The 23,422-nt window shown below is 53.9% G+C and overlaps 1 protein-coding gene across 2 annotated transcripts; it reads right to left on the bottom strand.

Annotated features, from left to right (window-relative positions):
* Positions 1 to 609: 609 nt before the first annotated feature.
* Positions 610 to 23,271, bottom strand: Cad (carbamoyl-phosphate synthetase 2, aspartate transcarbamylase, and dihydroorotase). Of its 2 annotated transcripts, XM_052186250.1 has the most exons (45): positions 23,002 to 23,271; positions 22,653 to 22,792; positions 20,183 to 20,312; positions 19,504 to 19,646; positions 19,198 to 19,339; positions 18,688 to 18,859; positions 18,346 to 18,531; positions 18,097 to 18,209; positions 17,683 to 17,828; positions 17,313 to 17,444; positions 16,945 to 17,178; positions 16,606 to 16,827; positions 16,314 to 16,502; positions 15,954 to 16,078; positions 15,690 to 15,820; positions 11,938 to 12,050; positions 11,522 to 11,766; positions 11,103 to 11,349; positions 10,484 to 10,582; positions 10,118 to 10,342; positions 9,846 to 10,028; positions 9,466 to 9,684; positions 9,102 to 9,269; positions 8,324 to 8,506; positions 8,138 to 8,242; positions 7,099 to 7,338; positions 6,834 to 6,915; positions 6,525 to 6,691; positions 6,264 to 6,428; positions 5,977 to 6,108; positions 5,566 to 5,767; positions 5,068 to 5,258; positions 4,842 to 4,982; positions 4,569 to 4,670; positions 4,065 to 4,161; positions 3,699 to 3,749; positions 3,370 to 3,414; positions 3,100 to 3,269; positions 2,932 to 3,006; positions 2,189 to 2,401; positions 1,870 to 1,995; positions 1,565 to 1,720; positions 1,379 to 1,480; positions 1,104 to 1,198; positions 610 to 987 (listed from the first exon to the last, which is right to left on the bottom strand). In XM_052186250.1, exons 1-45 carry the CDS (start codon positions 23,081 to 23,083, stop codon positions 885 to 887), a joined length of 6,729 nt encoding a protein of 2,242 aa, XP_052042210.1. In that variant the 5' UTR covers positions 23,084 to 23,271; the 3' UTR covers positions 610 to 884. The 2 variants fall into 2 exon arrangements, with proteins under 2 accessions (XP_052042210.1, XP_052042211.1); XM_052186251.1 differs by lacking the exon at positions 3,699 to 3,749.
* Positions 23,272 to 23,422: the final 151 nt, after the last annotated feature.

The following is a 23,422-nucleotide window of genomic DNA, read 5'->3' as shown; positions in this document are numbered from 1 at the left end:
GTTAATTATCTTAATCTCTATTCCCACCGCGCACCGCCTTAGAGAGCACAGGGCATGCCTATGAAGTCTGTGGTTCAGGTTCAAGGAACAGAACAGCTGCTCCTCAGCCTGCGGCCACAAGAGCTACCACCCTCAGCACCTACCCTAGGGGCTCCACGCCCAAGGCTGCTCAGCTACCCGAGGTGGCCCTGGCGAGGGGCCCATACTGATACTGATGAGCTCCTGGGCAAGGGTCCGAGGATGTGGTGGACCCAGGCCACTGAGGGACACAGTTGATCAGGAAGGAAGAGTTAACGCCTAGAGGACAATCTTGGCAGCCCCCACCCAGCGCACTCCTCCGTTTTACCAGGGCCTGGGTGTTCTAGCAAGAAGGCCAAGCCCCACTGCTCAGGACATGGACTGGCACTTAAGCCAGAGCAGGCTGGGCATACCCCAGAGTCTCTAGGAGAGCTTTGACATCAGAAAAACACATAAACTGGAGAGCACCGAGTGTCAGCTGGAGCCCTACAGAGTTCAGTGTGTGTGTGTGTGTGTGTGTGTGTGTGTCTGTCTGTCTGTCTTCCTACCAGAGGCATTCTCTGCTAGCCCATGGTACTCATGACCAACCAGAACTGTTTGGCTGTTTATTACAGGCAGTACAAAAGTAACTGTACAGATCTGAGGTTTAAGAACGGAGATGAGGCAGAGGGGCCCCCCAGTGTCTGAGACTGTACCCCCAAGTCAGAAAGTAGTCTGGAGCCTAAAGCATGGTCCCAGTTTGTACACATAATGTGCTTGGGCTATCTGTAGGCTCCAGGGTGTCTGCTAAGCGTGCTGCCCCCGTGGGGGGCATCGGGATTCCTTGCCCAGCAGCTGGGCCTGAAGAGACAAGAGGAGGCTGGGTCCTAGAAACGGCCGAGCACGGTGGCGAGTAGAGCCATACGGATGTACATGCCATTCTCAGCCTGGCGGAAATAGGCCGCCCGGGGGTCCGAGTCCACCTCCACGCTGTGGGGGAAGCGAGAGCGTTACTTTGGTCAGTGTTAACTGGAAAGCCAGTTCAGGCAAAGGCCCCCTCCCCACAGCCAGCCCAAGGGCATCCTAGGGCAGAGGGGCCGAGTCACCTTATCTCATTGACACGGGGCATTGGGTGCATCACCACCATCTTTTTCTTGGCCCGGGTCATGATGTGGGGAGTGAGGATGAACTGACCAAAGCACTGTAAGGTGGGAGGGACTCCATTAGAGATTCAGGACAGAGATGGCCAGAGAACACAACCGGGGCTCCACACACTCACAGAGAGCCTTGGGCCGTGGAACTCAACTGTTCAGTTCCAGCCCATGCCCCTTGCCATCCTCACATGGATACCCAGTGGTCCAGCCCCAGGCCTGGTACTCACTGCTTCATATTCCTGGACTGAGCCGAATCTTTCTTTCTGGATCCGAGTCATGTAGAGCACGTCCGTGTCGGGCAGCGCCTCCTCGATGCTCCCAAACTCCTCCTGGGGAGGGAGTGGGTGAATGCTGAGACCTCTTACCACCCAACCCTGGGCCCTCGGCTGTGAGGCAAGCAACCAGGATCTCACCTGTTTGGTGCCCCGGGAGGCCACGAAGTCCCGCACGCTGGATGGCATGCGCAGGCTGGGAGGGGCCACGTAGCGTAGGCTCACACGGTATTGGGTGAGCAGGCAGGCCAGGGAATGCACCGTGCGTCCATGCTTCAGGTCACCGACCATAGTGATCTAAAGGAGGCAGCAGTCACCAGGTAGGCTCACAACAAGCACGCCTCCTGCCATTCCAAAGGCCCAGGCCTCCCGGACACAGCACACCCTGCCTGGAGACCACTTCGGAACTGCCCCCCACTCCAGACTCTGGTCCTCGCCACCCTCACCGTCATGCCATTGACAGTCCCCAGCTCTTCTCGAATGGTGAAGATGTCCAGCAGGGCCTGAGTGGGGTGCTCCCCAACTCCATCCCCGGCATTGATCACTGGCCTGCGGCAGTGCTTGGCCGCCAGCTGTGAAGACAGGAAACAGTGGGAGAACCACCCTGCACCTTGGAAGGCTGTCCCTACCTCCACTCTGCGTCTCCTGGGTCCCTCCACCCTCCAGCCCAACCTAAGGCCGTGTGTGGGCAGGAAGGAACATTATGTTCCTGGGTTCAGCCTTGGCCACCCATCTGAGGGGACGGAGGGGACAGGCTGTCCTCACCTCCACGGCTCCTGGCTGAGGGTGTCGGAGCACAACGACATCAGCATAGCAACTCATGGTCTGCACCGAGTCGGCAAGGGACTCGCCCTTCTGGACGGAGGATGTGGCTTCTGAGAAGCTGAGAACAGCGCCCCCGAGCCGGGCCATGGCTGCTGCAAAGGAGCTACTGGTGCGGGTGCTCACCTCGTAGAACATGGAGGCCATGACCTTCCCCTAGGGAAAGGACCAGTGGAAGGGGTATGTGCATGTGTGCCTCAGGGAGGCACACAGGGCAGCACTCGCCGCCCACTCACACCACGGGATGCCGAGGACCTCCAAAGACCTGCCGCCGCCGCCTGACATTTCCACACGACTGTGGCTCAGAGCTAAAGCCATGACTGTGTGCATGACCCCAGAGAGCAAATGTCAAGGGCTGCCTCCTGTGACTAACGCAACACACACACACACACACACACACACACACACAAGGGGACAGGTGCAGCACCAGGCAGACCCCTGCCTGTGCAGTCTGTACACACACACACACACACACACACACACACACACACACACACACGAGGGGACAGGTGCAGCACCAGGCAGACCCCTGCCTGTGTAGTCTGTACACACACACACACACACACACACACACACACACACACACACACACGAGGGGACAGGTGCAGCACCAGGCAGACCCCTGCTCTGCGCAGCCCTCCCGACAGGGCCCGTGGGGAAGCACAGGCTGCGACCGCAGCCCTCACCTTTAGGATGTCCAGGCTCCGCTCTTTCTGTACCATCATCCGGAGTGTGTGTGCCACGTTGAACAGATGAGACATCTATGAAGGACCTCAAGTCAGTCTCCCAGGTCCTGCCACTCTCACTGCAAACCCTCAAGCTCTGGGTGTCACCGCCTTGTGTCCCCCAGGTACCTGATCCTTGGTGAACTGCTTGACAGACAGGATGTGTTGGCCCACTAGGGAGTGCAGTAGGGGTGACATCTGGGGGTGCAGCAGGCCAGAAGACCCTAGGTTCTGGGGTGAGGCCTGCCTAGGTACTGGTGGGGCAGGGTAGCAGGGGCCGTCGGGGGTTCCCATCAGCTCTGCAGTGAGGGGTGGTGCAGAAGGGGTTGGTCAGAAGGCTCCCCTACTTGGATCAGACTACAGAGGCCCCCAGTTAAATATAATTCAGTGTGGGCTCACCTGGTTCCACTACCTTCCTGGGTGGCTTCTCTTTGGGTTCCTCAGCTGCAAATGACACAGGACAGAGGTCACCCAGTGGCTATGGTGTGGTGGGCCCAGATCACAATGACCTCTGCTCCCAGTGCTTGTTAAAGCCACCTCAAATCACAGGTGCTACAGCAGGTTAGGGGAGGCAGGAAGGACGTAGCGTCTATGGGAAGGGACCCAGGACTCCCCGTGGTGCCGTGCTGCATGGGCCGAGTGTGCCCTCCCGGGGCCTTCCCAGTTGGCATAAAGGATCTGAGGCAGAGGAATGGCCAAGTTCACACCAACCAGCAAGCGGGATTTACCCCATGCTCGGCTGCCCCATGAGATCCCAGCTCCTGGGCGGAAGTACATAGCTGCCCACAACAGAGAAAGGCCTGTGAGAAGATGCTATGGGATGCCACTTCCTGTGTAGTAACTACTGCAGTCAAAGTAGGGCACAGTGGGTCATGCTAGGAGCAAGGGCAGGAGAGCGTGGCAGGAAAGGGGACAATGGAGTCTTGAGAAGGGCCCGAATCAGTTCCTGGGTAATTGGGCCCCCAACCCTGGCCCATTATGGACACTGTGTAGAATAGATCCCGTCCCTCTATAAATCAGTCTATATGGAACATCATCTATCCCTATATAAGTCAGTAGGAAAGACCTGCATTCCATACAGGGACCTCTCTTACCTGGCAGACCTGGGTCAGAGGCCCGGTGGATTCGGGGTGGCAAGTGGAAGCGGCCGTCAGGAAGGCCAGGGACAACTCGGCGTGGTCTCTCAGGTGTCTGCAATAGATGTGGCCCAGCATGTTGAGAAGTTACTGACCCGTGTTGGCCACACACAGTCCCTCGGGAGAGGCCAGTGGCCCCTTGGGTAGAGAGTTCACTGCACCCCACCTCTGCACCGCTGTAGCCTCCCAACATGCTGCCACTGGCTGGCAGACACACTGGCCTGTCAGAGGTACGTGCAATCTAGCAACAAGGCCGGTGCAGACACAGCGACACCAGGCTTGTGATTCTCAGAGCTGGCTTCCTACGCTGAAAACTAAGTCTGCTTGGCAGTGGACAGGGAGGCAGGTAGTGTGATTCCAACTATCAAGTGTAGCATTTCCCACCAATAAAATTGCTGCTAGCCCAGCCAAGGCCACACCCCCTGGGCTGGCAGCCAGATCCAGCCCAGGCAGGGTAGTTACCGTGGTTATTTCGGTGGTGGCAGGAGTTGAAGGAGGGGGCTGGGGAACAGCCCCCTGAGGCCACTTCCGTACGTCTTGTCCATAGCCCGGGGGTACCAGCACCTGCACACAGAAGGCAAAGATTGTGAGGGGGCAGGGAGTTCACAGAGACTCGTAGAGAAGCAGCAAAAAAATGTCACCAGGAACACAGAGCGGTGGTCTGTACTGGATGGAGCAAAATGAACCGGGGTCCAAGAGGTCACTTCTGAGACCAACTGGGGACCACACACACACCTGTCCATCAATATAGGCGACCTCTCCTCGCAAGACCACACGGCGCACGGTGCCCTTCACCTTCTGTCCTTCAAACGGGGTCCAGTGGGCCTTAGAGAAGGGCATGTGGCTGGGGATTGTCCACTCGTGCTCCAGATCCACCTGTCCGAAGGGTCATGGGCAAGGTCACACCGAGCACAGCTTCGAGGGTGGAACTTTGGCCAGCCCCAGGCCCTAGACCCCGTACTTCCACATAGGTGTCCTCCTGCAGAGGCAGGTGGAAAATCCGCCGTGGGTTGTGGTGCAATCGCTGCAGCAGGTCATCCAGACTGAGCCGGCCCTCGCTCACGGCTGTCAGCAGCAGCGGCAACATGGTCTCCAGCCCCGGGAAGCCAGGTGGAGGCTTGGACCCACATTTCTCCTCCAAGGTATGGGGAGCTGTGAGAAAAACAACGATCACTCCGGGAAGCAGACTCAGCCACCTCATCCCAAGACTTCACTTGGAGCAATGCCACCGTCCTGGCTGCCAACCCCCGTGGCCGTGCTGTCCCGGCTGCCCTGGCTGCCCTCTGGGGCGGCTCCTGCACACAGCCTCATTTCCTTCTTTCCGTCAGCACTTGTCAGTCCCTGTGCTTAAGGACCCCAGAGTCCGAGCCTGGCTGCCACTTTCTTCCTAGAGCTGCCCCACAGCTCTGAGTTGGGGCACGAGCTGCTGAGGCAGGAGATGCGTGCTGGGCCTTCTCACCGTGGTCTGAGGCAAAACAGTCAATGACCGCCATGTTCTCCCACAGGGCTTCCATATCCTCTCGGGAGGCAAGCTCAGGACGGACCTCTCCCTTCCCGGGGCCCAGGCGCTCCAAGTCTTCCCGGTTTAGGAACAGGTGGTGAGGCGCAACCTCGCACGTCACTGGCAGCCCCTGCGCCTTTGCTGTTTTAATCAGCAGGATCTGGGGAGAGAGGAGGACAATCCACAGGAGGCCCCGACGTCCTTCCAAGTCTCTATGCCTGGCCTTTCTCAGAACAGTGAGGGCCAAATGTGCCAAGGGTACTGGCTTGGGCTGTCCCACTCCTTCCTGCCTCCAAGGACTTGTGGTGACCTTTGATCTTCCTGGGAAAGTGACAGGAAGGGGCACCAGGATCTCTGCCGCACTCTCACCTCTTCCTTCCGAGCCACATGACAGATGTGCACGGAACGCTGGGTCAGCTGAGCCACCATGAGGACCGCAGCGACACTCTGCCGCTCCGCATGGGCCACAATGGGGAGGTGAGAAGGCCAGGTTTCAAAATGCTAGGGAAAGAATTGATGAGAGAAAATGATACGCCTTTGACTCGCCGCACTCATCAGAGCCCAGGGTTCTCGGAAACCCCTGAATCCTCTCTGCTGGCAGCCCATGGAGATGAGGCCTCAAGCCAAGAGCTAGCACGTGGTGGCACACTGCCTACCTCCATCCACTGGGCCACACTGTCCAGCCGTAGCTCAGAGAAGGTCTCATTGAGGTAGAGCTTCAGGCCTGCTGCAGATCCGGCCACCGCACCCAGAGTCCCTGCATTTTCAGATGACGCTCCGAGGAATAGGGCGAAGTCACAGCGGGCGCCAGCCTCTGCCAGCTAGACAGGATACGTACACATGAGGTAAGGTTTGCTGGCCTCCGTGCCCACGTAAGTCAGAAGGTAGCAGCAGAAACCTGGGGCACAGTGGCTCACCTTCTGGGCAAGGGCCAGAGCAGGAGCATCAATGATGGGGGGCCGGGTATTAGGCATAGCACAAACCATGGTGACGCCTCCAGCCAAGGCAGCGGCTGTGCCTGAGGCAAAGTCCTCTTTGTGCGTCCCACCCGGCTCCCGAAGGTGCACGTGGACATCAATCAATCCTAGAAGGTGGGGGGGGGGGGGAGACAAGTCACAGCCGTGGAGGAGACGAGCTCCCAATCAAGAGCACCACAGAGGGAGCTCACACCAAGAGATTCTAGGGCCTGCACAGTCTGTAAAACCCACCCCAACCGCCTCACTCACCAGGCAGGCGCACTAGCTTCTGGGAGGTCATGCAGTCAACGTGTACTTTCAAAGGAGGGGCTGGACCGATCTGGCCTAGGGCCTGCAAGTGGAAAGAAACAAGGACAGATTTAAGGGAGGGTGGGCTGCCCAGGAGGTAACATTTCTCCATAACCCACAGAGTTTTTCTCCATCTACCTCCCTGCCTCTGGAGTCCCAAAGCTTTACCATGAATTCTTCCCCCAGCACGGCACCTGTCCCTCCAGTACCGGCGGGGCTGTGTTACCTCCACAAAGAGTTTGGTGCACTTGATGTCGATGATGAGAGGCACAGAGAAATCAGCGGCCAGACGCCGGGTACGGTAGCCCTTGGTAACGAAGGAGGAAAGACGCCGACCGCCAGCCCCACGCATCGACAGGTTAATCACTAGCTCAAAGTGATTCTCCGCCAGCTGATCCAAGATGCTCCGTTGTGGTGGGCACTCACCGTCCACAGCCTCTTCAAAGTGCCAGTCCACAGCTGTCACCTGCCAGCCCAGAACAAAGGTCAAGGGCAACATCACCCCAGAAAATGACGGTGTACTGGCTGGTTTGTGTGTCACCTTGACACAAGCTGGAGTTAGCACAGGGAAAAGAGCCTCCCTTGAGGAAATGAGATCCAACTGTGAGACATTTTCTCAATTAGTGATCAAGTGGGGAGGGCCCCTTTGTGGGTGGAGCCATCCCTGGGCTGGTGTTCTTGGGTTCTATAAGAAAACAGACTGAGCAAGCCAGAGGAAGCAAGCCAGTAAGTAAGATCCCTCCATGGCCTCTGCCTCAGCTCCTGCTTCCTGACCTGCTTGAGTTCCAGTCCTGACTTCCTTTGGTGATGAACTGCAATGTGGAAGTGTAAGCTGAATGAACCCTTTCCTCCCCAACTTGCTTCTTGGTCATGATGTTTGTGCAGGAACAGAACCCTGACTAAGACAGTTGGGAAGGTCTATCCAAAGTGGATCTAGCCCGCAGTGAGAATGGGAGTCCATGGGCCTGGGAGGAGGGGCTGCCTCTGTTTGTTACTGGCAAGGGATAGTTCTCAACTGAAAAAGCATTTCTCCTGTGTGAATGGAGTTAGATTACTATCAGGAGTATGAACCCATACCCCCCCCACACACCCCTCATACACACACATGCACGCGTAAGACTGGAAAGTAAACCAAACCAAAACACAAGAACTTAAACAGTGCAGTAAAGCCTTCGAGAAACACGCCCTGCTTGTTCTACCCTGGGGCAAAGGGAAAAGGAGAGGCTCCTTTGGGGCCCGAGGGACAGTGGCGAGTGACCACATACCTTGACCCCGTGCTCGGTGTAGAAGTCCGCTGTGCCCAAGCTAGCGTAGAGGCTGTAACCCAGGCTCTCCAGCAAACGCACGGTTGGAAGCAGCTCACTTTTGTTCTAAAACCATGTAGAGGTAAGTGAGCCCTCGCCTAGACAGCGGAAGCCATGGCTTCCCACCTTCCCCGGGGGCTCTGGTACCTTGTAGCTGCCAATGGTCAGCAGGATGTTCTTCTTTGGGATCTTAAAGCCAGTGCTGAGCATGGCTTTGAGGTAGGCTTCACATCGGCTCTCTCCAAAGCCGGCCACCTCTCCAGTACTGGTCATCTCTACACCCAGCACCACGTCAGCACCGGCCAAACGCGAGAAGGAGAACTGGGGCACCTGAGGGCACAGCAGGACAGAAGAGTCAGGAGGAAAGGGCCCTGTCCCCTCACACCCACACAGAAGGGCTACTCCCACACTGCCTCCACTCTGGCTGTTTTCTGGCCCTGGACCCAGCCCCAAGGAGCTCTGCAAATCCAACAGCCTTACCATTCTAGAGACTCCGTTCCAGCACCACCCCGTCTCCCAAAACATACTCGTGGAAACAACACCGCCCATCTCCAGACTCCTTGTACATTTGGTTTATAACTCGGTTATGTAGGTGTATCACAGACTGTTCTATAACAAGCTATTTTTGAACCAAACTTCTTTTGCCTCCTACAGGATAAACTCTTAAGGGCTGCTGACCACCGTATCATCCTATGCTTGGGCAGTAATGCCTTGCGTGGGTGAGAGTTCATCTGATCGCTGAGCTCTCTCCCTTAGCTCAGCGGCAGAGCGCTTGCCTGAGGCCCAGGGTTCAAGTCTCCATTAGCTCAAAAAAATATAAATTTGTTAAATAAAGCAGCCACTGTCCCACATCTTACGGAACCATCTATCAGCTTGTTATAGCAATTAAGGGATCTGTCTTCCAGGCTCCCATCCCCCCATTTACCTTTACTCCCACGACTCCAGAGCCCGTCATGAGCCCTACGGACTCCACTTTCTCCCCCATGATGATCCTCGTGGCCAAGGCTACGAGGTCAACACCCAGCGTCTTGGACACAAAGGGGAAGGAGCGAGATACGCGCACGTTGCATTCAATAACCTTCAGCTGGTCATCCTAGGGGAATGAATTCAGGTCAGGCCTTGTGAAGCCCAGGCCTGACACCACTCTACTGACCTGGGCTCTCGACCTCTCCCAAGCTTTGCTGTCTACGTGAGTGAGGGGCAGAGACAGTGCAGGGCTTTGTGGCAGTGGGGCCAGCGGAGAACATGAAGGAACTGTAGGCTTTTGTCCCTGCCTGGCGACTTATTACCTTGGCAATGAGCTGCAGATTGAAGGGCCCTGTAACCTGTAGCTCCTGGCCCACAGCATGCACAATGGCTTTGATCCGCTCCAGAGTTTTAGGGGTGATGTCTTGTGGGGGGGTCACCAGCGTGGCATCACCTGAATGCACACCTGCATTCTCCACGTGCTCAGAGATGGCAATGGCTGACACGATGCCGTCACAGGCCACAGCATCCACATCAATCTCCTGGAGGCAGACACAGGCAGCGGGATCGTAGGACAAGGTTGTTTTCCCTCCTCCCCTGAGAAACTCCCTTTGTGAAGCAGCTTAGTCGGATACGACCCACTCTTCCCGGCCCACAGTGCCTACACACAGCCTCCTCTGGGGCTGGCAGGGGAGACCCTCACCTTTGCTTCCTGAATGAATTTGGAGATGACCACGGGGTGCTCCTTAGAGACAGCGGCCGCACTGCTCAGGAAGCGCTCCAGGTCCCCGTCCGTGTACGCCACATTCATAGCAGCCCCGCTAAGCACATAGGAGGGGCGCACTACACAGGGGTACCCAACGGTCTGGCAGAACTGGCGAGCAGACTATGGGGACAGGAAGTTCAGTGGGGCCAGTTACGCTCGCTCACAAACAATATCCAGCCCCCCACACCTCCCGCCAGGCCCCAGCCCACCTCGAGGTCACTGAGTTCTCGCCACTGAGGCTGGCTGATGCCGATGGTGTCTAGGAGCCGGGAGAACTTGAATCGGTTCTCCGCGGAGTCGATGGCTTCGGGGGAGGTGCCCAGCACTCGGCACTGCTGCCGATGCAGAGCCATGGCCATGTTGTTGGGCAGCTGTCCACCCATGGACAGGATCACACCTTCGGGGTTCTCTAGCTCATAGATGTCCATCACCACCTGTAGGACAGCAAAGGAGCAACCAAAGGGCTCAAGGAGGCTGCCCCACTCAGCGCTTCCCTCCACCCCCACCAAGCACTAAGGACTCTCTGGCTACCCAGCCTGGTCCCCAAGTACCTTGGTAGCCTTTAGCCCTCTCACCTCAAAAGAGATTTCATCAAAGTAGAGTCGGTCGCACATATCATAGTCGGTGCTGACTGTTTCTGGGTTGTAGTTCACCATGATGGTCTTATAACCCATCTGCCATAGAGGGTAGAATACATTAGGGATTAAGAAGAAGCACACAGGGGCTGGAGAGAGATGGCTCAGTGGTTAAGAGTATGGCTGCTCTTCCAGAGGTCCTGAGTTCAATTCCCAGCAACCACATGGTGGCTCACAACTATCTACAATGGGATCTGATGCCCTCTTCTGGCGAGTAGGAGTACATGCAGCTAGAACATTCAAATCATTAAAAAAAAAAAAACAAAAAGAAGCAGCACATAGAGCAGTTAAGCCAAAGCCCCAATCCAGCCTGCAAGCCTGCCCGTTTCTCATGAAACAGCTAAATATATAGGTAGACATGTTAGGGATGAGATTCAGGCAGAGAGAGGTAACAAGATACCTTAAGGAAGGTTCCTAACCCAAAACCCCCAACAGAAGGCTGTTTTTCTTATAGAACTTATATTAATTCCTGATGAACAGGAAGATCCAGGATCTTTGGTGGGAAGACAGGCAACTACCACAGAGAACAGGAAAACTCCGAGAGAAAAGGGCCTCTGACCTTCCTGAGCTGCTGGATGCAGCCCACAGCACACCAATCAAACTCAACACTGGAGCCAATCCGGTAGACGCCAGAGCCAAGGACCAGGACGTGAGGCGTCCGGAAGTCGAGGTCATGGGTGGTGCCCCAATACGTCAGGTACAGGTAATTTGTCTGGGCTGGCCACTCAGCTGCAACGGTGTCGATTTGTTTGACCGCTGGGCAGATTCCCAGCTCCTGCCGCAGCTTCCGAACAGCCAGCTCAGTGCTAAACGAAGAGAAAGGCGGTCTGAGAAGCAAGCGCTGGCGCAGGTCAGCAAGAGCTAACTCTATGGGCAGATGAAGATAAGGGCTTCCAAGGTTCCCCTCCAATGGCCCTCCTGAGGGAAAAGCTCCCTCCCCACACGTCCTGGCCCGAGGCCCTCACCACCATCTCTGACCTCAAGACTGCGAGGGCAATCTGCTTGTCTGAGAAGCCGAGGCACTTGGCCTGGTGCAGCAGGTCTTGGGATAACGGTTGCCCTCGGTGTTGTTCCAGCAACTGGGCGTGGGTCACAATGCGCTTCATCCGGTGCAGGAACCAGCAGTCGATGCGGGTGAGCTCGTAGAGGCGCTCCACGGAATAGCCCGCCCACAGAGCAGCGGCCACCACAAAGATCCGCTTATCTGTCGGGGTCTCCAGCTCCTGTTGGGGCAGAGCGCAGACTGGCTGGATGCAGGGCAGGAAAAGAAACACAGCCAGGGAAGGGAGGCACAGCCAATCACGTGAACGCGGCTGCCATTACTGTCAACCAGCCGAGGGGTGGGGCGGTGCAGGGCCCAAGTCAGGGTGCCTGTGGAGAGGAGCGTTGCTTACCACATCGCTGACTGGCTTCACTGTGTGGTCGAAGCCCACACAGTTCTCATCTACCATGCGCAGGGCCTTTTGGAAGGCCTCCTCAAAGGACCGCCCGATGCCCATGACTTCACCTGCAAGAACAGGATGGGGGGGCTGAGAGAGGAGGAGTGGGTAGATGCGGGGTACCCCACACTCATGGCTTTCACTTGGATCTTGAGGAGGGTCTCAAGGCCCACGGTGGTGGTGTCTTATGATGCTTCACCAATAAGAAACCTAAAAGCCAGCCGGGCGTGGTGGTGCACGCCTTGAATCCCAGCCCTTGGGAGGCAGATCTCTTGTGAGTTTGAGGCCAGTCTGGTTTACAAAGCAAGCTCCAGGACAGCTAGGGCTTGTTACAGAGAATTCCTGGCTCGAGAAACCAAAAAACAAAACAAAACGAAACAAAAAAAAACAAAAAAAAACCAACAACAAAACAAGCAAACAAGCAAGCAAGCTACCATTTCCACAGACAAGCACAACTTGTGCTGTGAATGAACATGGAACCGACATGTGTAAAGTGGGCCTGCAAATCCTGGAACTTGTGATAGCAGCAGCCCAAACTACTGATGACTGTCTAGCTATCTGGCTTTCTTTATTCACATCATGCATGATGGTGCCATCTGTGATGTGTCATTTTAGAACATTAAGTCTGATGATGGGAAAATGATCCCACTCTTGAGATTAGCATCCATCTGTACTTCTCTCTTTCCCTCTCCTTTTCCCCCCCCAGGACTCGGTTTCTTTATGTAGCCCTGGCTGTCCAGGAACTCACTGTGTGTAGACCAGGCTGGCCTCGAACTCCGCCTGCCTCTGCCTCCTGAGTGCTGGGATGCAAGGCTGAAGCTGCCATCAACACCCAGCTCCCAATTGTATTTTAAAAAAAGATTTTAAGGCCGAATGGGTGGTGTGCACCTCTGTTCTCAACACTTGGGAGGCAGAAGCAAGTGGATCTCTGTGGAGTTTGAAGCCAGCCTGTTCTACCTAGCAAGTTTCAGGACAGCCCTGTAGAAAGACCCTGGCTCAAAATGAATGAATGAGTGAATGGATACAGATTTGAGGTACTAAGGAGATCGAGCTCCAACACTCACACAAAAGACAGTTGTGGCAGCACAGCTTATAATCTTAGAACTGGAGATGGTGACAAGCAGACCCCCAGGGCACTGGCCAGCCAGCCTATCCAGTCTTAAAACAGTTTCAGGCCAGGTCTTGGAAGAAAAGTGGGCAGGAACAGTACCTGATACTATCCGCTGGCCTTACATGCTCCCACATTCCACCCCCACAAGGGTGGGTTTTCTTCCTGGCCTCTCCCCCTATATATTTTATAGACAACTGTAGTATACATACCAGTTCTGTGCCCCGCCCCACGAGAAGCCCCTCCCCTCACGACTGTATAGCTTCATAAGCACTACATCAATTCCTGATTTGTATCTTTTCAGTGTTGACAGTGGTAAGTGAGGCTGCAGTACTTGTTGTTTTGGATTACTACTTTGAAAAGATTCCCATGGTGAAGAGTAACTGTAGCCCTTGTTAAGCACCAATCCCATCACAGAAGGCTGGCCTAGATACAAAGTGTAAAGTGTAGCAACTTCTTAGTAAGTGGGAGCCTTCATTTTGGATGAGTTTTGCTAATCACAGTATCTTGAGGCTGAGTGTGGTAGCTCATGCCTGTGATCTCAGCATTTGTGAGGTAGAGGCAGGAGGATCACTATGAGCTGAAGGCGGGACTATTCTATACAGAGCAAGCTCCAGGCTGGCTACGGCTATATAGTGACATCTTATCTGGGCTGGGGGTGGGGAGTGGTCAAGAGCCGGAAGCAGGAAGGCTGTAAGCATTTGCGGACTACAGAGTGCACACCAGACCAACCTCGCCTATAAAGTGGATAGCTGGCTACACAGTTAAAGCCTGTCTCAAAACAACAACAACAACAACAACAACAACAACAACAACAAAATACCCACAAAGAAAGTTGTACATGTTAGCATGGAGATGGTGGCATTTTAAGAAGTCTGGGAAGAGTGAGAGGCATTTCAAAGTCTCAGCTGGGAATCAATCGATCTTCGACTATCCTGTTTCTAATCCACTTATTTTAGTCACCAGTTAATTATGGCTCCCTTCCCATGTTTATTATAATTTTCATATAACAGAAACTCATCTCCAGAAGGAACATCTTGGCAGTCTTGGAGGACTTCTAAAAATTCTGAAATAATATCTGAGCTCAGACTTACTTGTTTAGAAGCCACTTGAGCTCTAAACGGAGCCCAGGAGGGAGCGTGGTGACACACGGGCTGGCGGCACCTCAACTACTGCAGCTTCTCTCAAGACAGAGACAGCGCAGAGCACAGCAGAGTGCAGCTGGCTTCACCGCTGACCGTCACACAGATTCGAAACAGTGTGGTGGGGCTTTTGTTCTTTTTTTTTTTTTTTTTTGATTTGGTTTTTTCAAGACAGGGTTTCTCTGTATAGCTCTGGCTGTCCTGGAACTCTCTGTAGACCAGGCTGGGTCTCAGAAATCCGCCTGCCTCTGCCTCCCAAGTGCTGGGATTACAGGCGTGCGCCACCACCGCCCGGCTTTTGTTCTGTTTTTGAGACGGTGTTTTGCCATTACGGTTTAGGCTAGCAAAGAATTTACTTCGCAGAACAGACTGGCCTTGAATTCACACTCTTCCTGTCTAAACCTCCTGAGTGCTAAAGCTCTTTGTCAGGTAGTTGTTGCTATCTTGTCTTAACTCTGTGTTAAAACAAAATGATCAACCCAATGATGCGGCTGGAAGTGAGAGGCCACACTGCGAGGATGAAGTGTACACACTGGGAGTTGTTGCCAGAGGGGGAGAAAGGCTAAGAATGGCTAGCCCCATGCTGACTTCTGTTCACTGAAAGGAGCTTGCCTGGTGACCAGAGCTCAGAACTCACATGAAGGTAGAACAAACTGATTGTCCCAACCCCACGTCTGCACTGTGGGATGCGCACTCCTCCCTCACACACACTGCACACAAACAGCACACCAACATAGTTAGGAATTAAGGATTTACAGGAAAGCACCAGTAACTCTTCCCCTGGAAATATTTAAACCGTGAATAAAATATCACTGGAATTGATCAACCCAATGATGCGGCTGGAAGTGAGAGGCCACGCCACGAGGATGAAGTGTCTCAAGGAAGATGAGACACAGCCAACGATGGGTTCAATACCAGCGAGATCTGGCTTTTGCTTTGGCCCCCTACTACGCTGTGAGCCCCCAGCCAGGTCACTTCCCTTCCTCCTGGGGCCCCTCCTTTACTTGTTTGTTAAATGAGAGAGAACAAAAAATCTGATCCCAGGGACTATATTCCAACACAGGCTTCCAGATGACTTTTGACTCCTGCTCCTAATGAGGATATCTAACTTGAAATGTATCCATTAACTCTGAGAAAGCTCTCTCTCTCTCTCTCTCTCTCTCTCTCTCTCTCTCTCTCTCTCTCTCACACACACACACACACACACACACACACACCCACCTGTTTTTCAAGACAGTGTTTCTCTATGTAGCTTGGCCACTCTGGAACTTGCTCTATAGACCAGGCTGGTCTCAAATTTTGATAGACCCTCCTGCCTCTGCCTTCTGAGTGCTGGAATTACAGGCACGGGCTGGCATGGACCACCATGCCCAGCTGATGATCTGTATTACAGGACCACAGCCTTAGGAAAGCTGAGGACCCCTGGTCTCCTAGACCCACAGGAGCAGGAAGCTCACCAACACTCTTCATGCAGCTCCCGATCTTCGTACTGACACGTAGGAACTTGCTGAGGTCCCAGCGAGGAATTTTTACCACGCAGTAGTCCAGGCTGGGCTCAAAGGCCGCGGTTCCCCCCGTAACAGAGTTTCTGAGCATCAGCGAGTTGGGTGCCAAAAAGACAGAGAACATACGGGGTGAGCTTGCAGTTCTTCTCATAGTCCTGCCTTGTGAATAGTTTCAACTTTCCCTCCCCTTAACACCAGGATCCCCCCAAGTTGTACCTGAGCTCTGGCAGGGGAATGCCCAGCGCAAGCTTGGCTGCCACATAGGCTAGGGGGTAGCCTGTGGCCTTACTGGCCAGGGCAGAGCTTCGGGAGAGCCTGGCATTTACTTCAATGATGTAATACTGCAGATGGGAGAACAGAGAGAATAAGTCACTAATACCTGGCCTAAAAAAAAAAAAAAAAAGAGTTCAAAAAAGAAAGAAGAGAAATAACTGGGCCCCTACTAGGGATGGAGAGTGAAAAGGGCCTCCCCAACTTCCAACCCTAACCACAACAATCCTGGCTAGACTCTAGGGTGAAGACTCTTAACCTCGAGGCCCAATGACCAAGGTATGAAGTCCGCAGAATCAGCCTCACCTGCTCAGACTCCGGGTTCAAGGCATACTGCACATTGCACTCCCCGACAATCCCCAGGTGCTGGGTGACCTTGATAGCTGTCCGTCTCAGAAGCTGGTACTCTCTGTCGTTCAGTGTCTGGCTAGGAGCCACCACTATGGATTCGCCAGTGTGGATGCCCAGTGGGTCTAAGTTCTCCATGTTACATACCTACAGATGGGGTCACAGAGGTCACCAAAGGAAGTCAAAGGGCCAGGAGGCCCTGATACGGCTGAAGAGGGATCTCCGCTTTCCACGGGTGCCCAGCACTCACCGTTACGCAGTTGCCATAGGCGTCTCTCACCACCTCATATTCAATCTCCTTCCAGCCCTTCAGAGACTTGTCTATCAGCACCTGGCTGGTATGGGCAAAGGCTGGAGCCACGAGAGCCGAGAGCTCCTCTTTGGTGGAAGCAAAGCCAGAACCAAGACCACCCAGGGCAAAGGCTGCTCGCACCAGCACAGGGTAGCCTAGTCGCTCAGCAGCTGCCTGAGCCTGCAGTGAGCGGAGACATGAACCAGCAAGTCATTTCTGGACCCAAAAGAAGTAAGATTCAGAGGAAGTGATGCCATCCCTGACATCATCCCACCGCTACCCAAACACCTAACAAACCTGTTCAAGAGAGTTCGCCGCTTCACTGGGGGCAACATGCTCGCCAATCTCAGCCATCCGGGCAGCGAAGGCTCGTCGGTCCTCGGTCAGTTCGATGGTCTCCACGGGGGTACCCAAGACCCGGACCCCATACCGAGCTAGTACCCCAGCTTTGGTCAGCTCCACACCACAGTTCAGGGCTGTTTGACCACCAAAAGTCAGTAACACACCATCTGGGCGTTCATTACGAATCACCTGAGGCAGGAGGTGGGGGTCAAAGGCGTTAAGGGTGAGCAGACCAAAGCAGCCTAAGTGCCCAGAGTGACCAGCAGACCCCCTTGCCCATCGAGAGTCCCCCCGCCCCACCGCCATCCTTATCTGAGTCGTACCTGGGTTACGTAGTGAGGCGTTATGGGAAGGAAGTAGACCTTGTCCGCCAGCCCCTGAGAAGTCTGCACTGTGGCAATGTTGGGGTTGATCAGTAATGTCTGGATGTTCTCCTCTTTTAGGGCTTTAATTGCCTAAGAGGACAAAAAGGGCTGGTCAGCCTCTTCTATGGAAGACAGGACTTAGGCTAGCACTTCCTCCTGTGTACTCTGTCCTAGTAAGTGACTTCTACTCTTCCCGACCTCAACATCTATACGCCCCCAGACCTGATCCATCTCCTCCCTGCAAATGGTGTTCATGTCCTCCTCCTCCTCCTCCTCCTCCTCCAGACTCGAGGGGCTGCACATCCCAGCGGGATGCCATTTGCCTTACCTGCGAGCCCGAGTAGTCAAATTCTCCAGCTTGGCCAATGGAGAGGCCCCCTGAGCCTAGGATCAGAACCTTTCGTGGTGGCGGGGGCCCAGAACCAGGGATGGGAAGCTCGGGGGGACAGAGGCGCTGAGCCAAGCGTTCTCGAACTGTGGATGCAAAATCAAGGGGTGTCGGGGTGAGTGACCTCCAGAGGCCACCTGAATTAGACCCTCGCTTTCAGGAAAGCACAGAGGGGGGGAGTGCCCAGATCCCCTAACTCTGGAGCTCCGTTATACAGAAATAGCACAGATTGCCCACAGTTCATTGCTTCTCCTCTTCCCTCAGAAATCTAGCTTTTCAAGTCTGCCCCTCTTCGACTAGTCCCGGGCTAGCCCTGTCCTTAGGGTCACATCCTGTTTATATGAAGGGGCTTACCTGTCTGGCCTCCAACCTTTCCAGCTGCAGCCTCTCTCACAGTTTCTAGAAATACATCAAAGAGCAGTTCCATATCTGAAGGGCCGGCCCGGTGCTCTGGGTGAAACTGGACACTAGTGAAGAGATTGAATGACGGGACCTTTGACATCACTGCCAGGACTACGGTGGCCTCAGAGAGGACCGAGGGCCACTGCTGTGCCCTGTTCTTCCATCCTCATGTCCCTTGTCACCCCAGTGCACCCTGCTCACCTGAAGAAGGGCAGACTATCGTGTACTATGCCCTCGTTGGAACAGTCATTGGCATTGGTGAACAGAGGAGCCCAGCCTGCTGGCAGCGAATCTGCGTCCACGGCAAACCCGTGATTCTGGGATGTCAGAAAGCAGCGCCCAGTGCCCACCAGTAAACAGGGCTGGTTGTGGCCTCGGTTTCCGTATCTGGAGAATGGGACACAGAGTCACAACCCCTCTCGCCAAGCTCTCCCCTACTACCTGAAACTCAGCTCTTTTGGATCTCCTCGTGCCCGACGGCTTGATGACTGTCTCCAGACTAGTAGCCCCCAGCTCTCAAGACACTGCTCCCACAAGTCCTACCTCATTTTGTAAGTTTTGGCCCCGATGGCTAAAGCCAACAGCTGGTGTCCAAGGCAGATTCCAAACACAGGTCTGGGATTAGGCTCAGATAAGACTCGACTCAGTGTGGAGACCACACCAGGATAAGAGGCAGGATCACCAGGTCCATTACTTAGGAAGAGACCATCATATTCTGGAATGGGTAGAAAAGGTTGACACCCAAGGGTTGATGAGACGCTCAGCAGAAAAAGAGCACCAGCTGTAAGGCCTCGTGGTGTAAGGCCTGAGTTCAATTCCCAGCACCCATGGGAGGAGACCCAACGCCTTCCTTAAAGCTGCCGTGCAGTGGCACACACTTATACCCGCTACTACAATCATTAAACTTATAACATAAAAGCACACACCCACCCCGGACCACAGAGGCGGAATCCCTGGTCTCTGCCTTCCTTCCTGCAGCCCATCAGTTGGTCCGAGGGATAGCTCTTCTGCTCAAACCCACACCACTCATCTGCACAGGACCCAGATACTCACTCTGACTGTCTAACTCATGGTCCCAGGGTACCACGGTGACCTCAGCCCCAAGCTGGCAGAGACATCGGATCTGATTGTACTTGAGGCCACAATCCAGAGCGAAGATCCGAGGGGCACCCCCCGCGTTGAATACCCGTGGAGCCTGCGGGGCACAGAGAGCAGCAGTCGTCAGCTGTGGTCAGCAAGGGTCACTGTGCCCACACCACACCCTACCTCTCAAGTCCTTGAGTTTGTTTGCCCCAATTGTGGCCAGAAAAGTAACCGCTGGTCTTCAGCCTGAAAACATCCTATTCTCTTTCTCTGTACCTTAATGGAGACCTCCGGTGCCAGAGGCCTGGCATTGGGGTCCACAAATGGCAGGGATGAAGGCTCTGTCCCTTTCTGGACCAGCTTCCCCAAAAGAGACCCTTGTTCCCGCAACTTCTTAGTCAGCTCCCGAGTGTCCACTCCTGTCAAAACAGCAAAGCCTCAGATGATGGCCCGAAATCATGGTAGACGTTCAGGAACTCTCCGCCCGAAATCATGGTAGACGTTCAGGAACTCTCCTCCTCCTCCTCAGCCCTGATCAATCACAACTGTTCTACGGGCATCAAAATTCTGGACCACCCTGATCAAAGAACCCTGCCATGGAGTGATCTTGGCCTAAATATCACATCCAATTATCACGATCTACATAGACAAAAACAAACACATTAAACAACACTACAGGAATGAGAACATACGCTGGGCAAAGCAATGGCCAATTTTATATAGCTCAGGCACTTGGAGAAGCGGCAGGATATCATCCTTGGCTGCACAGTGAGTTTGAGGCAAGCCTGGGCTACATGATACCCTACCCTGTCTTGCAAATACCAAACCAAACCAAAAAACAAAACAAAAACACTAGACTACACAAAACCAACAGACCTCAGAACCCCCCGCCCCTGCTTCTCTCCATCGAGGCACCCTGTATTTTATCCAGACACCCCAGCGCCTGCTCTCGTACCTTGCAGGCCGGGGATGCCACGCTGTTGTAGCCACTCATGCAGGGTACAGGTGGCGCTCCAGTGGCTAGGCGTGGGACAGCATTCTCCCACTACCAGACCCGCCACGTGGATCTCCGAGGATTCAAACCACTACAGAAGGAAAGAGACCAGGAGGAGTTAGCTCAGACACAGCTAGCTCTCAGAGGCATGCCCCTCCACCATCGGGCCCCCAGGACAGTGTGTCACTCCTACAGAAGTCCAAGCACTCCCTGCTTTGCAGACCGTCCAGAACACAGCATGGTGCTTTCCTTTGTCCAAAACGGAGCTCACAAATTAATCCTCTCTCTGGACACCCTGACTTCTACATTATCTATAGCAAGTGAGCTCCCTTCTAAGAATGAACTTTCCCCCACCTCACTGCTATGTACAATGCGTCTTGAATATGTTCTTGCACGTGACACAGACTAGGTAAGGAAGGCCCCTTGCATTCACAGTGCTAACTTCCACCTCAGGGAGCCCGAAACTAACAAGGTAACAGAAATAAACATGGTAATAATTATATAGGTGTGATAAAGATAAAGCAATAAGATATTTGCACAGAACGTTAAAATAAGTAAGGCCGGCAGGGCATGGTAGCGCTGCACACCTTTAACTGGAACTCAGAATTGGAGACCAGCCTGGTCTAGAGAGAGTTCTAGGACAGCCAGGACTACACCTAGAAACTATCTTGGAAAAAAATACACACACACTCACACATCCTGTAAACCTGAGGCCAGTGCGGGCTACACACAGAGACCTTAGCCTAAGAAGAAGCAAAGCAAATGCACTGGGCTATAGGAGGTCTCATTCACCCTGTGTTTATCAGGGGGTCTCGATTTTTGACAACTTACATACTAACCAAAATCATAAGCTACTGCCTTGTAGCTGGGCAGTGGTGGCATATGCCTTTAACCCCAGTGCTTGGGAGGCAGAGGCAGTGAACTATGAGCTCAAAACCAATGAGGCCAGCCTGGTCTACAGAATGAGCTCCAGGAAGTCAAAGTTAGTCAGAGAAACCCTGTCTTGAAGAGAGAGAGAGAGAGAGAGAGAGAGAGAGAGAGAGAGAGAGAGAGAGAATTAAAAAGAAATTAAAAGAAAAAATTAAAAAAAGAAAAAGAAAAATAGATACTACCTTGTAAACCTTTCTAGGGGTTAACAATTAGTGTGCCCTCAACCAGCACTCAGGAGACAGAGGCTGGTGGATCTAGGAGTTTGATACTGATACAGAGGAAGCCCGGGATACACAGAGGAACCCTGTCTCAAAAAACAAACAAACAAATGAGCTGGGCGGGGGTGTCACACGCCTTTAATCCCAGCACTTGGGAGGCAAAGGCAGGCGGATTTCTGAGTTCAAGGCCAGCCTGGTCTACAAAGTGAGTTCCAGGACAGCCAGAACTATACAGAGAAATCCTGTCTAGAAAAACAAACAAACAAAAACAAACAAATGAAAAAATCCAAAGAATTAATGGATCTACAGGGCACATGAACTAATGCCACAACTTGGGAGGCAGAGACAGATAGATCTGAGAGTTCCGGGCCAACCAAGGTTACATAGTGAGACACCTCTGGAAGCCTGGAATCAGGGCTTAAGCAAGTTTTGTGGAATACTGCATCTAAACTACAGTGACTTTTATTATCTTAATGGTTGTATTGGCATTAGCACTTAACTCTCTGGCAATATAGTTTCCAGATTTCACAGGGTGGGGGTGGGATGGGGGTGGGGCTCACTGAATGAGGAAATTTGAGTTTATCTAGAGGTAAACACTATTAAGAAGCCGAAAATGAACCGAGGCCAAGTAAGGAGTCCAGATGGCGACCAGCGACACCAGCGTGTGGAGAAACCGACAGCAACCGGCCTGGGAAGGGGTATGACCCTTCTAGTTTCCAGTTTCTCACCAATTTATAGCAGCCTAAAACAACATTTCTCAACCTGGGGGCCATGACCCCTTTGGGATCTACCGCCTGCCTCTCTTACAGGGTTTGCCAAGACCACGGTGACATTACGATTTACAACAGAGGCAAAGTTAGTTATGAAGTAGCAACAATTTTCATATGGTTTAACACAGTGGCTAGCCTAGTGCTCTCTGTATTAAAGGATAGCAGAATTAGGTTAATGGCCTAAAGTATTGTTTACCCCTATGACTCTGCTACTTAAAAAAAAAAAATCCTTTGCTGGTCCTTACAAAATTAACTAGAGATTGCACCCCTTGCAATTTTGAGAACTGCTCCCATAAACCCTTTGCCATTTTCCTTGGACCATGTTTTCACTCCACACAAGACTCTCCTTAGGTCTTCAGCTCTCTGCCTTTCAAGGTACCTAAAAACCCTGTAACCAAGGTGGCCTTAGTGTATATAGCTGTTCCCTCCAGCATAGCCGAGTGTCAGTGTCGTCGCTTCACCGTTAACTTCTGATCTGAGCAGGGATGTAGAGAAAGAACTGGGTGTGACTACCTTGCTCAGGCCGAACTCGTCCTCTTCATCTGAGGGAATGCCGTAGTTGCCGACGAGAGGGTACGTTAGCACTAGGATCTGAGCTTTGTAGGATGGGTCAGTGAGGGCCTCTGGGTAGCCGACCATGCCGGTCTGAAACACTGAAGAAAGACAGGGCTGAGTTCTGGCAAGGGCACCCATCGGAACACTCTGCCCCGAGCGCAGCAAATCCCGGAGGAGATGACTGCTTCGGTTGTGAGTGGTGAGAGGAGGGAGCTGGGGCTGGAGGTATCGACTCGGGAAGAGGAGTGTGCAGGCGGGGTGGACAGGTTAAGCAGAGTGGGTCGGCAGCCCGCCCGGGCTTGCTTACCCACTTCCCCAGCAGTCGACACAGCGGCCCCGAAGGGCCGGCCCTGCAGCACCGACCCGTCCTCCAACACCAGGGCCGCCATCGGGTCGGAGCTGAGACAGGGCGAGCACCGAGACGCGGGAGGCGCGGCGAGCCCCACTGGAACCAAGCGAACACCGCGCGCCGGAGTTGGTCCACGTGGCTCGCTGCGCGGGGCGCTGGAGAGCAGGCGGGAGCGGCAAGCCGGAGCCCTAAGCGTAGTGAGCAGAAGCACGACTGCGACGGCGCAGGCAGCGGGCAACGTGAGGGGCGGGGCCGGGCACGTAAGGGGCGGGACCACTGGGTGGTTCCACCGCAGCAACCCTGAAGACCTGAGAAACCCGACCCTCCCAAACCAGCCCGTCAAGCTAGGAACGCGCGCAGGTAGGGCAGTATTCTCTAA

This window comes from Apodemus sylvaticus, chromosome 6 (assembly GCF_947179515.1).
Source record: "Apodemus sylvaticus chromosome 6, mApoSyl1.1, whole genome shotgun sequence".
Lineage (NCBI taxonomy): Eukaryota > Metazoa > Chordata > Mammalia > Rodentia > Muridae > Apodemus > Apodemus sylvaticus.
Note: the sequence above shows the minus strand (reverse complement) of the source record. Positions and strands in the feature narration are given on the sequence as shown.

Excerpts from the sequence above, each read along its gene's own strand:
- Cad (XM_052186250.1), bottom strand. The coding sequence starts at position 23,083 with ATGGCGGCCCTGGTGTTGGAGGACGGGTCGGTGCTGCAGGGCCGGCCC. Across the intron at positions 12,051-15,689 it reads GAGCTGCATGAAGAGTGTTG|GTGAAGTCATGGGCATCGGG; the intron begins GTGAGCTTCCTG and ends CTGTTCTTGCAG. Across the intron at positions 6,916-7,098 it reads GCACCAAACTCTTTGTGGAG|GCCCTAGGCCAGATCGGTCC; the intron begins GTAACACAGCCC and ends TTCCACTTGCAG.